The 12,561-nt window shown below is 35.8% G+C and overlaps 1 protein-coding gene across 1 annotated transcript; it reads right to left on the minus strand.

Annotated features, from left to right (window-relative positions):
• Positions 1 to 937: 937 nt before the first annotated feature.
• LOC140151960 (isatin hydrolase-like) lies at positions 938 to 9,945 on the minus strand. Its single transcript, XM_072174263.1, has 3 exons — positions 9,705 to 9,945; positions 5,272 to 5,413; positions 938 to 2,636 (listed from the first exon to the last, which is right to left on the minus strand). Exons 1-3 carry the CDS (start codon positions 9,911 to 9,913, stop codon positions 2,118 to 2,120), a joined length of 870 nt encoding a protein of 289 aa, XP_072030364.1. The 5' UTR covers positions 9,914 to 9,945; the 3' UTR covers positions 938 to 2,117.
• Between the last annotated feature and the right edge of the window lie 2,616 nt (positions 9,946 to 12,561).

Consider the following 12,561-nt stretch of genomic DNA (forward strand, 5'->3'; position numbering starts at 1 on the left):
AGGCATCCATTCTACTGAAATAAGCTGAATGGTACTTCAAAAGTTAACAATGAAGTCAGATTACAGTAAACTCGTTTTCGTATTGCGTTTTCGTATCTGAACAATAGACTTACGGAAACTGAAAAGATAAAACGACCCTAAGATCACCTATAAGGTTACGTACCTTACACATTGTGTGTATAAAGGCCGCTACAGACTTTTTGGTGGATGTAGAATATTGATGTAACATGTCTTTGCTATTTAATCTACTCATATAAGCTCCAATGAATGTTTGATGGCGTATAATCTATCCACCAGACATATTCTACATAAAATATTATTGATTTTTTTGTCATCAAACATTCGTTAGGACATAAACATTGCTGGAAATGAAAATGGAAATATAGCAAAGACATGTCACATTGAATATTCTACATTGAATACTCAGAGCCTGTAGCGGCCCAAGCACGGTTGTATGATGTATATAGAATTGGCTTCATTATTAACTAAAAGCAAACTATAGATGGCGCTATTTATCCTAAATCATATTTCTTTATTTGCAAGGGTAGGTGATTAATACTGCCATTAAAACAGCTGGAATAGGTGAAAGGAAGCAACAAGGAAATTTTATAAACACATTTTATCAAACCATGAAAGGAATTATTTTTATTAAAAGCTTGAAAGAGTAATTTGCAGTAAATAAATAGCGCCACCAATTTTGTCATTAATAGATAAATTTTATATCCGAAAAAGCTGTAAAAAATGCTACAAAAGTGTATTATTTTGTAAAAGAGGGGAAATTAAAGTAGAGAATGACTCAAAAGCATCTGTATACATTAGAATGATATCACTAAAATTTGGTTGTACATGATGTTTTGTTTGAAAAACTAATAAATGATCCCATCAAACAACCGTGGCAAGTCATTAAAAATAAAATCTTTAATCAAAAGTACGGGATGATTCGTATAAAGAGTGCTTACAGTGGGAGAAGATATTCAGTACGTTGGAGTTTGAATTATGTGCGGTCAAAAATTATATCGAAACTCCTCAATATACACACTAGCCGTTTCGGGAAATTGACCGTACATTGTAAAATGATGTTCGCAAAGCTCGTTACGCTTATGTGTGTAGACCTACATACAGCAATCACATATCTTACAGCTTTACCAGCTATTGTTCCGTTTTAATTTCTCTTTTGTTCAAAAATCAAGGGATTAAAAACAGGAGCAGATCTTGTCTGCAATCATAACGCCGAAAGCTGAATTTATACTTCATCACTGAGCGACAGCGATTAGCCAATGAGCTAGAGCGCTTTTTGTTGTGTTGGGAAAAGCGCCGCTACTCCATTGGTCAAATACCAAACGCTTTTCGCTCAGCAATGGAGTAATACATTCAACATTAGTCTAAGCATTGTGCTAAGCATTTTATCGGCTACATATCCGATATAATTATGTTATATTGTCCACCCCATGACCCCATCTAACTGTCCTTCAGATGGCTTTAGAATAACATTTTAATACATCGTACTTTTCGATTGGTTAAATCCACCTCCGGTATAGACGAATCCAAATCCACGCATTCCTACACCTGACTAGCAGCCTTTAGTTGGGTAGCCGTCGGCTACAATGCACCCAAAATGTGAAATGATTCGGCCTTGGCGGAAATTTTAAACTGCATTCCATCACTCGTTTTACACCTTCCGCGAAAACACAGGTAGACAAAAGATTAAAGTTTACAACACAATAGGCCCTATAGTTCCCTTCGGAAAACACTCAGCTTCTACATGGTCTATTCGCTGTTGAAGTGACATAATAATCGGATTAACTACACCATATCAAACGCTACAAATGGATGTACTTGCGAACAAAAGGACTACATGTATGTATGAATAGATGCGACGGGATTACCTGCGGAATTATCTCTATTGTATATATTATTCTATTAACCCTCCTCGTCCTTGCATCTTCTCTAGGTGTTAGGCGGCTTTTATTTGCACAATGGGGCGCTCCAAACACCAGGTTGGTGCTAGCGGCTACCCAAAGATGGCCGACCAAATCTTGACCATGACTTGGCTCGTTGGATTCGTCTATATGCAAATCTCGGGTCTTGATCTTTTATATTAAGTTCAGTTGATATATTTAATAGGAGCGGCAATAAAATATGCCCATCAAAATGATCAAGCATTTGCTCGACCAATTATTGGTGGCTCCGCTAACCGTCGCGAAAACTCGAGATGGACTACCACTCCCGTCATAGATCTTAAAAGCCGCAACATATATGATTGAACCACTCTCTGGGATGGAGTCCAAGTTGGCGACATTTTCCATACCCGGAATATTATTTGCACCGAGCAGTTTATGAACCGGATACGTTGTCGACAGCCCGTAGTCAAACGAAGGCGTGTCCCCACCAATGACGTGTATATTTCGGTTTTTCAACAACCAATCAACGGTATCCTCGTGCCAACCAGGAAAATGGAACGTAGTGGGATCCATGTGGTCATCGCTGCCGAATACAAGTGTCTTGTTAGGATATTTCTGGGACCATCCAGCGTTCATAAAAACGATTGCACCATCAGGAATTATGTTGTACTTGTTTTCCCAGTCTTGGATATCAGATAAGGCGAGTCTGTAATCGTTATTATTCTCGACCTTCGACTGTAAATATAGTAATTAAAATAGATAAATCAAAACAGTTTTGAAATAATGTGAACATTTTTTCAAATTTTAACACTGTATTCTTTCATTCTGGACCTAATTAAATCCCCCCTTTTTTTTTAAATTTCACATTGTGTGGCAAATATGATTTTGAATTTCCAAATCATTATCCAAACAGATACAATGTTTTAGGACAGACTTGTTGCAGTCTAAAAAATTTTTTAAAAATTATTATTAGACTTAGAACAAATCTTTACTTAGCGTACGGGCGTATTACACCAAACCAAATTAATGTCCATTCTCAGAAAAACTCTTACACCTAAAGTAAGCATTAAAATGAGCAGAAATTTGCATAATTTTGGCTAATTTGGATTGGTCATGATTAGTAATATTAAATCCTGCAAGTGTACCACTGATAGGAGATCGAGAATTTTTTTGCATAATACAGTTCAAAAATGGACTGAGATTATGATGTATGCACTCGAGCAATGTCGCTTCACATTCTGTTTACAGTCTGCCATTTAAACATTTTATTCAATCAATCATGTGTCATGTAGCTATGTCATGATGTGTAACATATTTTTTGACTTGACGGAATTTCATTGCAAATTATTGACCAGGGGCTATTTTAGCGTGCCTCCTTCCACGTTTGTGCAGTGAGATTAAATTCCGTGCAGTTAGAATTACAAATCCGTGCTTAAGATATGTCTACGCCATTCAACAAAATAGGTTTAATATAGCACCTTCCGTATGATCCTTCCATGATCTCTCCATGTTTATGTATTGAATTTGCATAATTTTGGCTCATTTGGATTGGTCATGATTAGTAATATTAAATCCTGCAAGTGTACCACTGATAGGAGATCGAGAATTTTTTTAATGATTTTAAGCAGCATTTTCTATAGAGAAAGACTGGCATCATTTTCAACGGAGAGCCGATTTGGTGATCTGCGACCTTATGCCAATTATAGTTTTCAGCAGAGAATTTCAGCGGTCAGCCAATTTGGCGCAGTTTATGGCGTATACGCAAGTGTGCTTCTGATTGGCTAATTGAATCACGTCATCATCACATCAGCACCACATTCGCTGGTCAAGCTATGTCAGATGTAGCAACGTGTGAATTGAATTCTTTTGGCGCGAGTCAATTAAACGTCATTTTGTACGTAGGAAGTTGCAATTAAAAAAAACTGCGATAATTTAAAATGGCTGCAATTTTGCAATGAAAAGCATACATTGGTATGCATATAAGCCTTAGACAAGAGCCAATTTGTCCTTGAACTATAAAGACCACATTCTTCACAGGCTTATACTCACATATTAACATGTACCTGTACACCCCCCCACACACACACACATTTTGCAATTCCGAATTTGTAATATGTTATAAAAAACAACATTTTGAAAGTATTTGATGACGGAAAAAATATTCAAAGACGGAACCGTTTACAATATAATCACAAAGTTGAACAAAATAGACAATTTTGCTGCACAGCAGTCTCATGTTGTTCCGCCTTTGCATTCAAATGTATAGAAAGACACTTGCTATGTAGAAGGTCACTTCGAGACTTACTGTCTATTAGCTGTTATGGTCGCGCGGAGGTGGTCACGTGCACATTTATAAAAGCGCATTATATATAACCGAAGTACACTGGACGGTGTGCTGAGGCTTGTGGATCAACATCTAGGCGTTGTGCCTGTGCGTAGCGCACTATAAATCACTGCGCTTTTTTAGGCCCGTTTCGTGTAACTCCCCAGCAAACACAAAAACGTTTTAAATAAGTTATATTTTGGCTTTTGGTTTAGGTAAAAACGTTTTAATAACATTAAAATGTCGGGTTATATAAAGGTCATGATAACGTGTTAAAACGTTTTGTATGAAAACACACTACACCAATATTTTTAAATGTTTTCAAAAACTGTTATTGTACACTATTTTTACAAACATATTTGTCAAATATTTTAACAATACTTAAATAACATTCTCTTAAAATATTTGAACCTAGCAAACACAGAAATGTTCTGAAAATGTTGTTTTCAAAACCTTTTAATAACATTTAAATGTCGGGTTATATAAAGGTCTTGAAAACGTTTTTAAAACGTTATTGAAAATATTTTGGGCAAACATTTTTCGCAAAATATGTTTTCAACCCCAAAATAACATTCTGTTTAGAATGTTTTGTATCAAGTTTTCAAGAATATTTTTGGAATGTTATTAAAACGTTTTTATACCCTTTATATAACCCGATATTTAAACGTTTTCTGTAAAACATTTTTGTTTGCTGAGCAGTAGATTATCAAAAATGTTTTTTAAGGTTGTGAAAACGTTTTATACCCTTAATAAACCTTTTATATAACCCGACATTTAAACGTTTTCTTTATAACCTTTTGCGAATGATGTCGAAAACGTTTTGTGTTTGCTGGGTCAGTCGTAAACTTACGACAGTCGTATGTCGTGCTTGAATAGACTATAGCTATATCGCGTGATATGTACATTGTGTCGTGACTGTCGTGGGTTTGCGACCGAGTTTCGAAAACAGGTAACTAAGAACATACTGGTGCCAGTCGTCAGACTATCTTTAGAATTCCTGCTATCTTTTTATATTATTTGGTTCATAATTTGCGAATAACAAATTACCTTCACATTAATTATGACTCCTGGCCCAACGAGCTTCTCTAGCGGGATTTGGTGCACCCTGAGACCACCTTCGCCGAAATGACACGGAGCATCCATATGTGTACCACTATGTTCTGCCATTTCAAAAGCATTGTACTCCAACCTAGAAAAAAAGACATAATTGAATATATGAATACAAAAGCCACCTAAGTCCATACTTTGGCCAATTGAGTTAAGCATGGGAAATTGTTGCTATACATAGGCCTGTCATATGTATGAAAGAACAACTCAAATTCATCCTCCGTGTCTATTGGGCATGTGAAAAATAGCATGTATGAAAGAATCACCCAATTCCATGATTTGAGTCTTGTAACACATTGATTGAAATCCAGTATGTATAAAAGTCCACTTGTAACACATTCATTGCTAGAAAGTGACTTTTGAAAAAAAAGGGTTTAATAAAGGAAAGTGTGTGGTTTATATTACATGGCAGAATGCTTATCAACATTATACATACTTGTGTGCTTTATTTTGTATTATCTTACTAGTGGTAATCTCATTCTAACATTGTTGTCTTTGTATATGATTTTAAAAAAACACCCCCCAAAAAAGTCCAAAATTTAAAATGAACCCCACGAAGTCCCTGAAATGCTAATCGTCATACTTAATACAGGTTAATCCACTCATTTGCACATAAAACTTACCATATTGACCAAGTAAATCTAACTGAAGGAAATAAAATGATACACAGGGTTTTCTCTCAAAATCACTTCCCATGGACTTAGGTGGCTTTTGTATTCATGTATTCAATTGCTTACATATATTCAGCGCCTGCTTGGGGAGAATGAATGCATTTTCCAACCATACCAAATAATAGATCTAACCCAGGATCGCATAAGTTGGAAGAAACTTGTAGCCGCCTACTCAGCAGCCGACTGATGATGATGAAAGTAATTGTTTATCATACTTAAATGGGGGTGTCAACGGGTAAACAATTTCGAAAAAATGTTATGTAAATGAGACTTGACTTGACTTGAGGCTTGACTTGACTTGACTTGACTTGATACAGTTTACGCTTCCGTAGCTTTTACACAGAGATTCGAGACTTGCCTTTTATTATTTCCCTATTTCACGTGCATCAAGGCCGTTTCTATACAGTTGAATGAGCATGAAAAGAACCTTCCGCACGACTATACAGTGCGAACTAAATATCAAATTTGTATAGTCATGAAATGTAATGTTGATATTCGATCCATTAAATGTGTAGATAATTATGTTTGCAGTCCGTGGTGTAAAGGCTGATGTGATGTGCCCTGAGTAATTTAATTTGATGATTTACAAAGTTACATGAGTGATGACAGTTTGGGGGGGGGATTCCCCTCTCAAATTGAGCAAAACAAGTTGAACCATATCTAATTTGGAATATTTGGAAACCCCCCTGAGGTTGTAAAGTGAAGATGCCATCACGGGATTCCCCTCAGGTAATGATGTCATGTGAAAGGTTAATGTTATAATTAAGGCAAGATCAAATTTGGCTATTAATATTTGGGATTTCCCACTGCTTGATATATAAGAAAATGTAAACACAATTATTCACAATTGGAAATTATGAACCAGAATTAATTTAAGTAGTCAATGCACTACTGCCTGCCAGTGTTGTCGGAGAAGATCTAGAATACGTCAAAGAAAGGAATATTAGTCTGGTTCATGCATAGATTATCCAAATATGATGATCTATGGTTTTTGATACAACACAGTCCTGCTTCCTGAAGATATTGTGTTAAAGGTGGAAATAGCACCAAGTTTGGAGAAAGCAGCGCAAGGAGTTAAGTTTGGAGAAAGCAGCGCAAGGAGTTAAGTTTGGAGAAAGCAGCGCAAGGAGTTAAGTTTGGAGAAAGCAGCGCAAGGAGTTAAGTTTGGAGAAAGCAGCACAAGGAGTCCAGAACATTGCAAGAACTTTATGATCACCAAGAAGAAGAATGCTGGCTAAGTACTAAATAGATAAAGAGTGATTATATTTGATTATATTGTGTATGTGCATTTGTTGTCATATATTATACCAATCATAACGTGCTTTCAATTAAAGACTTAGATTTTGTTAGCTTAAGGGCTGGGGTATGAACGTTTGGACAGTATTTATTTTGGGACATTAGAGCACATCAGACATATCGAATTGCATTCTGAATACGAAGAATGTCATTTTGATATCAAATATTTTTGATTTTTTGAAATTCGCAATTTAATACACATTTTATGGCAAATCATTAAAATTGATATTTTTGATATTTAACAGTACTTGAAGTAAACTTTATAAATCTGATGATTTATACTTAAAGTGTATGTGGTGGGATAAAAATGCCGACGATCAATTGAAAATTTTGACTTTCGTATTGAAGATATGGATTTTTTCCCAAAACACCAAACAAAAATAAGGTCTTTTGGGAAAAAATCCATATCTTCAAAAATGAAAGGTCAAAATTTTCAATTGACCGTCGGCTTTTCCTCCCTGCTACATACACTTTAAGAATATATCATTAGATTTATATAATTTACTTCGAGGACTGCTATATATCAAAAATTTGAAAAATATCAAATTTTTATAATTTGTCATAAAATTTGTATTATATTGTGATTTTCAAAAAATGAAAATTATTTGATATCAGAAAGACATGCTTCGTATTCAGAATGCAATTCGATAGTTCTGAGGTGCTCTCATGTCCCACAAAAAATACTGTCGAAACGCAATAAACGCTCATTTTAGATCCCTTAATCAAACAGTGTATGACTCGTAACAATGACCTAGATCTCCGCCAGAATAAGTATAAGGCTTTTTGGGACGCTCTAACGGTTTTAGGGGCTGTACAATAATGATATGTCCGGAGTGGGCCAATTTCCAGTTCTAGGCCTGCCAAAAATGGCTCCCCTTTTCGGCCTGATGAATTTGCGGGAACTCAATTTGCAATGGTCTAGATGTATATGCGAGCGTAGCGAGCATAAAAGATTGCATTTTTGCATTGGCGTTTTCTTAATTTTCCAAATTCTTTACCCCTATTTGACTTGCCAAAAATCTCTTTACCCCTATTTGACTTGCCAAAAATCTCTTTACCCCTATTTGACTTGCCAAAAATCTCTTTACCCCTATTTGACTTGCCAAAAATCTCTTTACCCCTATTTGACTTGCCAAAAATCTCTTTACCCCTATTTGACTTGCCAAAAATCTCTCGTCTCCATTTCGACCTGCTAAAAAATTGCTTGCCCCATTTTCACCCTGCCAAAACAATTGCTTAATCCGTTTCTTTTTGCACGGATCCTTACCGACAGGCCCTATGTCACATGGGAAAACACGGTAAATCGCCCGAAACGACAATTTGCTGGAAATTGCGGGAAATGATGCTAAATTGTGACCGATCACTATGGATCGCGGTAAAGTTTGATGAATCACAGCAAATTGAGGTATATTTGACAAAATTGTTTCAAATTTTGGTCAAACGGCTTAAGGGATCTAGAATGAGCGTTTATGGCGTTTCGACAGTATTTTTTGTGGGACATGAGAGCACCTCAGACATGTCAGACGTATCGAATTGCATTCTGAATACGAAGCATGTCTTTCTGCTATCAAATAATTTTCATTTTTTGAAATTCACGATATAATACAAATTTTATGACAAATTATTAAAATTTGATATTTTTCAAATGTTTGATATATAACAGTCCTCGAAATAAATTTAATGATATAAATATAATGAAATATTCTTAAAGTGTATCCTGGGAGGAAAAGCCGACGATCAATTGAAAATTTTGAAGATATGGATTTTTTCCCCGAAAGACCAATTTTTTTGGTGTTTTGGGAAAAAAATCTATATCTTCAATACGAAAGGTCAAAATTTTCAATTGATCGTCGGCTTTTCATCCCACCTACATACACTTTAAGTATAAATCATCAGATTTATAAAGTTTAATTCAAGTACTGTTAAATATCAAAATATCAATTTTTAATGATTTGCCATAAAATGTGTATTACATTGCGAATTTCAAAAAATCAAAATTATTTGATATCAGAAGGACATTCTTCGTATTCAGAATGCAATTCGATATATCTGATGTGCTCTAATGTCCCACAATAAATACTGTCCAAACGTTCAACCCCCTTCCCTTAAGCATCTTAAGTCGCCAAAAATCACCATGAAATCTCCTAAGAAAGCTTAAAATCTGCAAAATGGCTGGAAATCACAGCAAATTGCTGAAAATGATGCTAAATTTTGATCAACCACAACAAACTGAGGTAAATTTTACAAAATTGTTTCAAATCTTGACCAATCGGCTAAAATCGCCGAAAATCGTCAATAATTTGCTCATAAATTGGCCATATATTTAGCAAAAATAATGTGCGATTTACCGCGTTTTCCCACGTGACATGTGGCCTACCGACCAAACAAAATGTAAACGTCACCTACCAATAGCCATCTTCCGTTAAGCCTCGTTGAAGTATGGTGAAGTTATACTGAGGATATATCGGCCAAGCTATTGCATCCCCGTCTTGTGCATGAGTAAGGTCAAAAACCTCGAGGTCCAATGCATGAATCGCGTTAGAAATCAGAATAACGGAGAACACAGCAATAACAACCGATCTCAACATTTTGTACATCTTGTTTGCAATTCTCATAAGCTATGATGTGCTGAAGACTGTATTCAATCACGATCCTGTATGTAAAGGAAAAATATAATCACGATGGAATACATTTAGATATAAATTCGACACCGATAACATATACAATTTTATGCATATTGTTATGGTCACTAAAAAATGATCCAGGCCAAAATTACCTTCTACCGAGTTCACTCAAAACTGAACACTGAAATCACTGTCTATTTACATCAAACAAACGTATGATTATTTATTAATTAGTGCAGTATGGCTGTCAATCAAAATACAATATCATACAAGAGATAAATTTACAATTACTACAAATATTTACTTTTGCTATGGTAACTATAAACCTGGAGATTCCTGTGACGATTTCAGTTCTTGATCCAAGATCCGGCAATGCCCAAGGGAAACCCTGGGTCTACCACAGCTTCAGTCTCATGTTTTTGTAATCCTAGCTGGTATGCTAGTGCTTCCAAATGGTCTTCTATGTTGAGCGTAAGCTTCGCTCTCGGAGAGCTCTTGAACAAACTTTCTGCTCCACTTGACAAACAGATAGCACACTACCGGTATGTTAGTCCAGCAAAATGCATCAGTTCTTTGATGGAGATATTTCAGTCTGCCACTTTTTGAGTTGACAATACAATCGAGCACTATTGGCTCTACTACCGCCTTTGGCGTATATCATTCTCTACAACACACAAGAACCGCGAACCGAAGACTTCACGCAATTATGGCAACTTTTGTACTACCACTGGCTAATGTATGATTGTTAACTTGCATTTTCCATTGAGTTTCCAGAATATTCCATGTACAAACAAAAGGAGATAAATATCAAGACAAGTGAAAACTAGTATCAGCCGAGGTCCAATAACTGAAAAGGCCCTGTCACCTGTATATTGGCACCCAGCAAACACAAAACGTTTTCAACATCATTTGCAAAAGGTTGCAAAATGTTGCCAGAGGGCGTTTAAATGCCGTTGTTATATCAACCTTGATTCAGGAAATGCAAAATACAAAATATAAGCAATGCAAGAATACAAGGAGGAACAAAAAACCCGGACAAAATCTGGACAAGATGCCCTTAAGATGCATGATCACACCACATATCGATTGGATTGTTTGCTCACATTTATGTATATCAATGGGCGATCAAAAGAAGGCCCATATCAATTTGTAAGCGCTCTTTTTTAAAAGTCATGGTTCATTGAATTTACAACCGTATGACAAAACAGGCGAAAATAGTAACTTTTTGCACAAGATTTTCAATCTAAAGAGAATTGACCATTGCTCATTCTAGTGACGCTAGTATATGGACAATATTAGTGTGCTTCTTCATTTAATGACATAAAATTTGAAAAATATTGTAAGGAACACTTGAGGTTTTGACTTTTAAAATTTACATTTTGGTCAAAAATGTGTTTGGATGGGTAGTTTTCAACAGATTTACCACATTCGCCTTGCTATAACATTGAATTGCGTTATCTGTTGACCTAGTGACGAAAAGTGTTTTTAGGGGGGAGTGTTAGCTTTCGTTTGATATAAAAAAATTCTGATTGGATGAAGGGAACACTTGAGGTTTTGACAAAAACCAATCAAAGAGGCCCATTTTTCAGCTAGAAGCTCCACAGCTCCTACATTGCTATGCACCCAACCGTGTAGTGTAATCAGAGACTGTGGTGGAGACATTCACTGCTTCTTGTTTTCTGCTTGGAAGCTCTTGGACGAAAATGTGTGCTCAGATGTATCGAGGTGGAAACTGTGCGCATGATGGTTTATAAGAGAATCGTTTTTGTATAGAAACCTTTCCATATGATGTGTAAGCGACTGTTGCAAACCCTCTCCGTTTTGTTTGATCACGTGGGTTGTTGGTCACACTTCAAGACAAAAGACTTTGAATAAACATGAATGTACTCGCCAGCGGATTATCTTCTTATCGGGGATTATGTCGGGAGCCAGCGCTAATCTCCTTATCATCTTATTTCAAAAAGCCCCAGACTATAAGTCTCTACCGACTCTCTACCCTTAAAAAAGTAACGTGTCCAATATCCCAATATCCCCGTTACCATCGCATGTAGCTTATCAGGTTATCGGTCACCGAAAAGTTACAGACGTCAATCAATCAATCAATCAATCAATCAATCAATCAATCAGTCAAATTTATTTATTTTCCATCTGTATAATAATTAAATTACAAAATTAAAACAAAACAAAAACAATACGGGGATCTGTAGCCATAATTTGTAATTCAAAGATGAGTATCAATTCAAAGACGAGTATTAACATAGTGTACCATAAAGCAATTGGCAAACATCTATATAAAGCATAAGAGCAATGATGAACAACTTTGAAATAACCTTTTAAGTGGAGGCAATGATTTAACAGAAATATAAGAATAAAATAATGAAGCAAAACAGGCTGTAGGTTCGTCAAAACGTGATATCAATGCCACGAAGACTGATTGGAAAAAAAATTAAAATATGAATATTTATCTGTGTGCTGAGGAGGGCATGTATGGTTACTCCATGGTCACTTTTTGATCCCAAACTGTCAATCATGTTTGTTTCCAATATCTGTGGTTTGTTAGTGCTGCAAAGTAGCCTTTATCAGATCCCTTGATTTGATAGAGAATCCATCAAGCACGGATATTTGTTAATAAATACTAC

This window comes from Amphiura filiformis, chromosome 5, assembly GCF_039555335.1.
Source record: "Amphiura filiformis chromosome 5, Afil_fr2py, whole genome shotgun sequence".
Classification (NCBI taxonomy): domain Eukaryota; kingdom Metazoa; phylum Echinodermata; class Ophiuroidea; order Amphilepidida; family Amphiuridae; genus Amphiura; species Amphiura filiformis.

Excerpts from the sequence above, each read along its gene's own strand:
- LOC140151960 (XM_072174263.1), bottom strand. The coding sequence starts at position 9,913 with ATGAGAATTGCAAACAAGATGTACAAAATGTTGAGATCGGTTGTTATT. Across the intron at positions 5,414-9,704 it reads TTAACGGAAGATGGCTATTG|GTTGGAGTACAATGCTTTTG; the intron begins GTAGGTGACGTT and ends CTTTTTTTCTAG. Across the intron at positions 2,637-5,271 it reads GAGTCATAATTAATGTGAAG|TCGAAGGTCGAGAATAATAA; the intron begins GTAATTTGTTAT and ends CTATATTTACAG.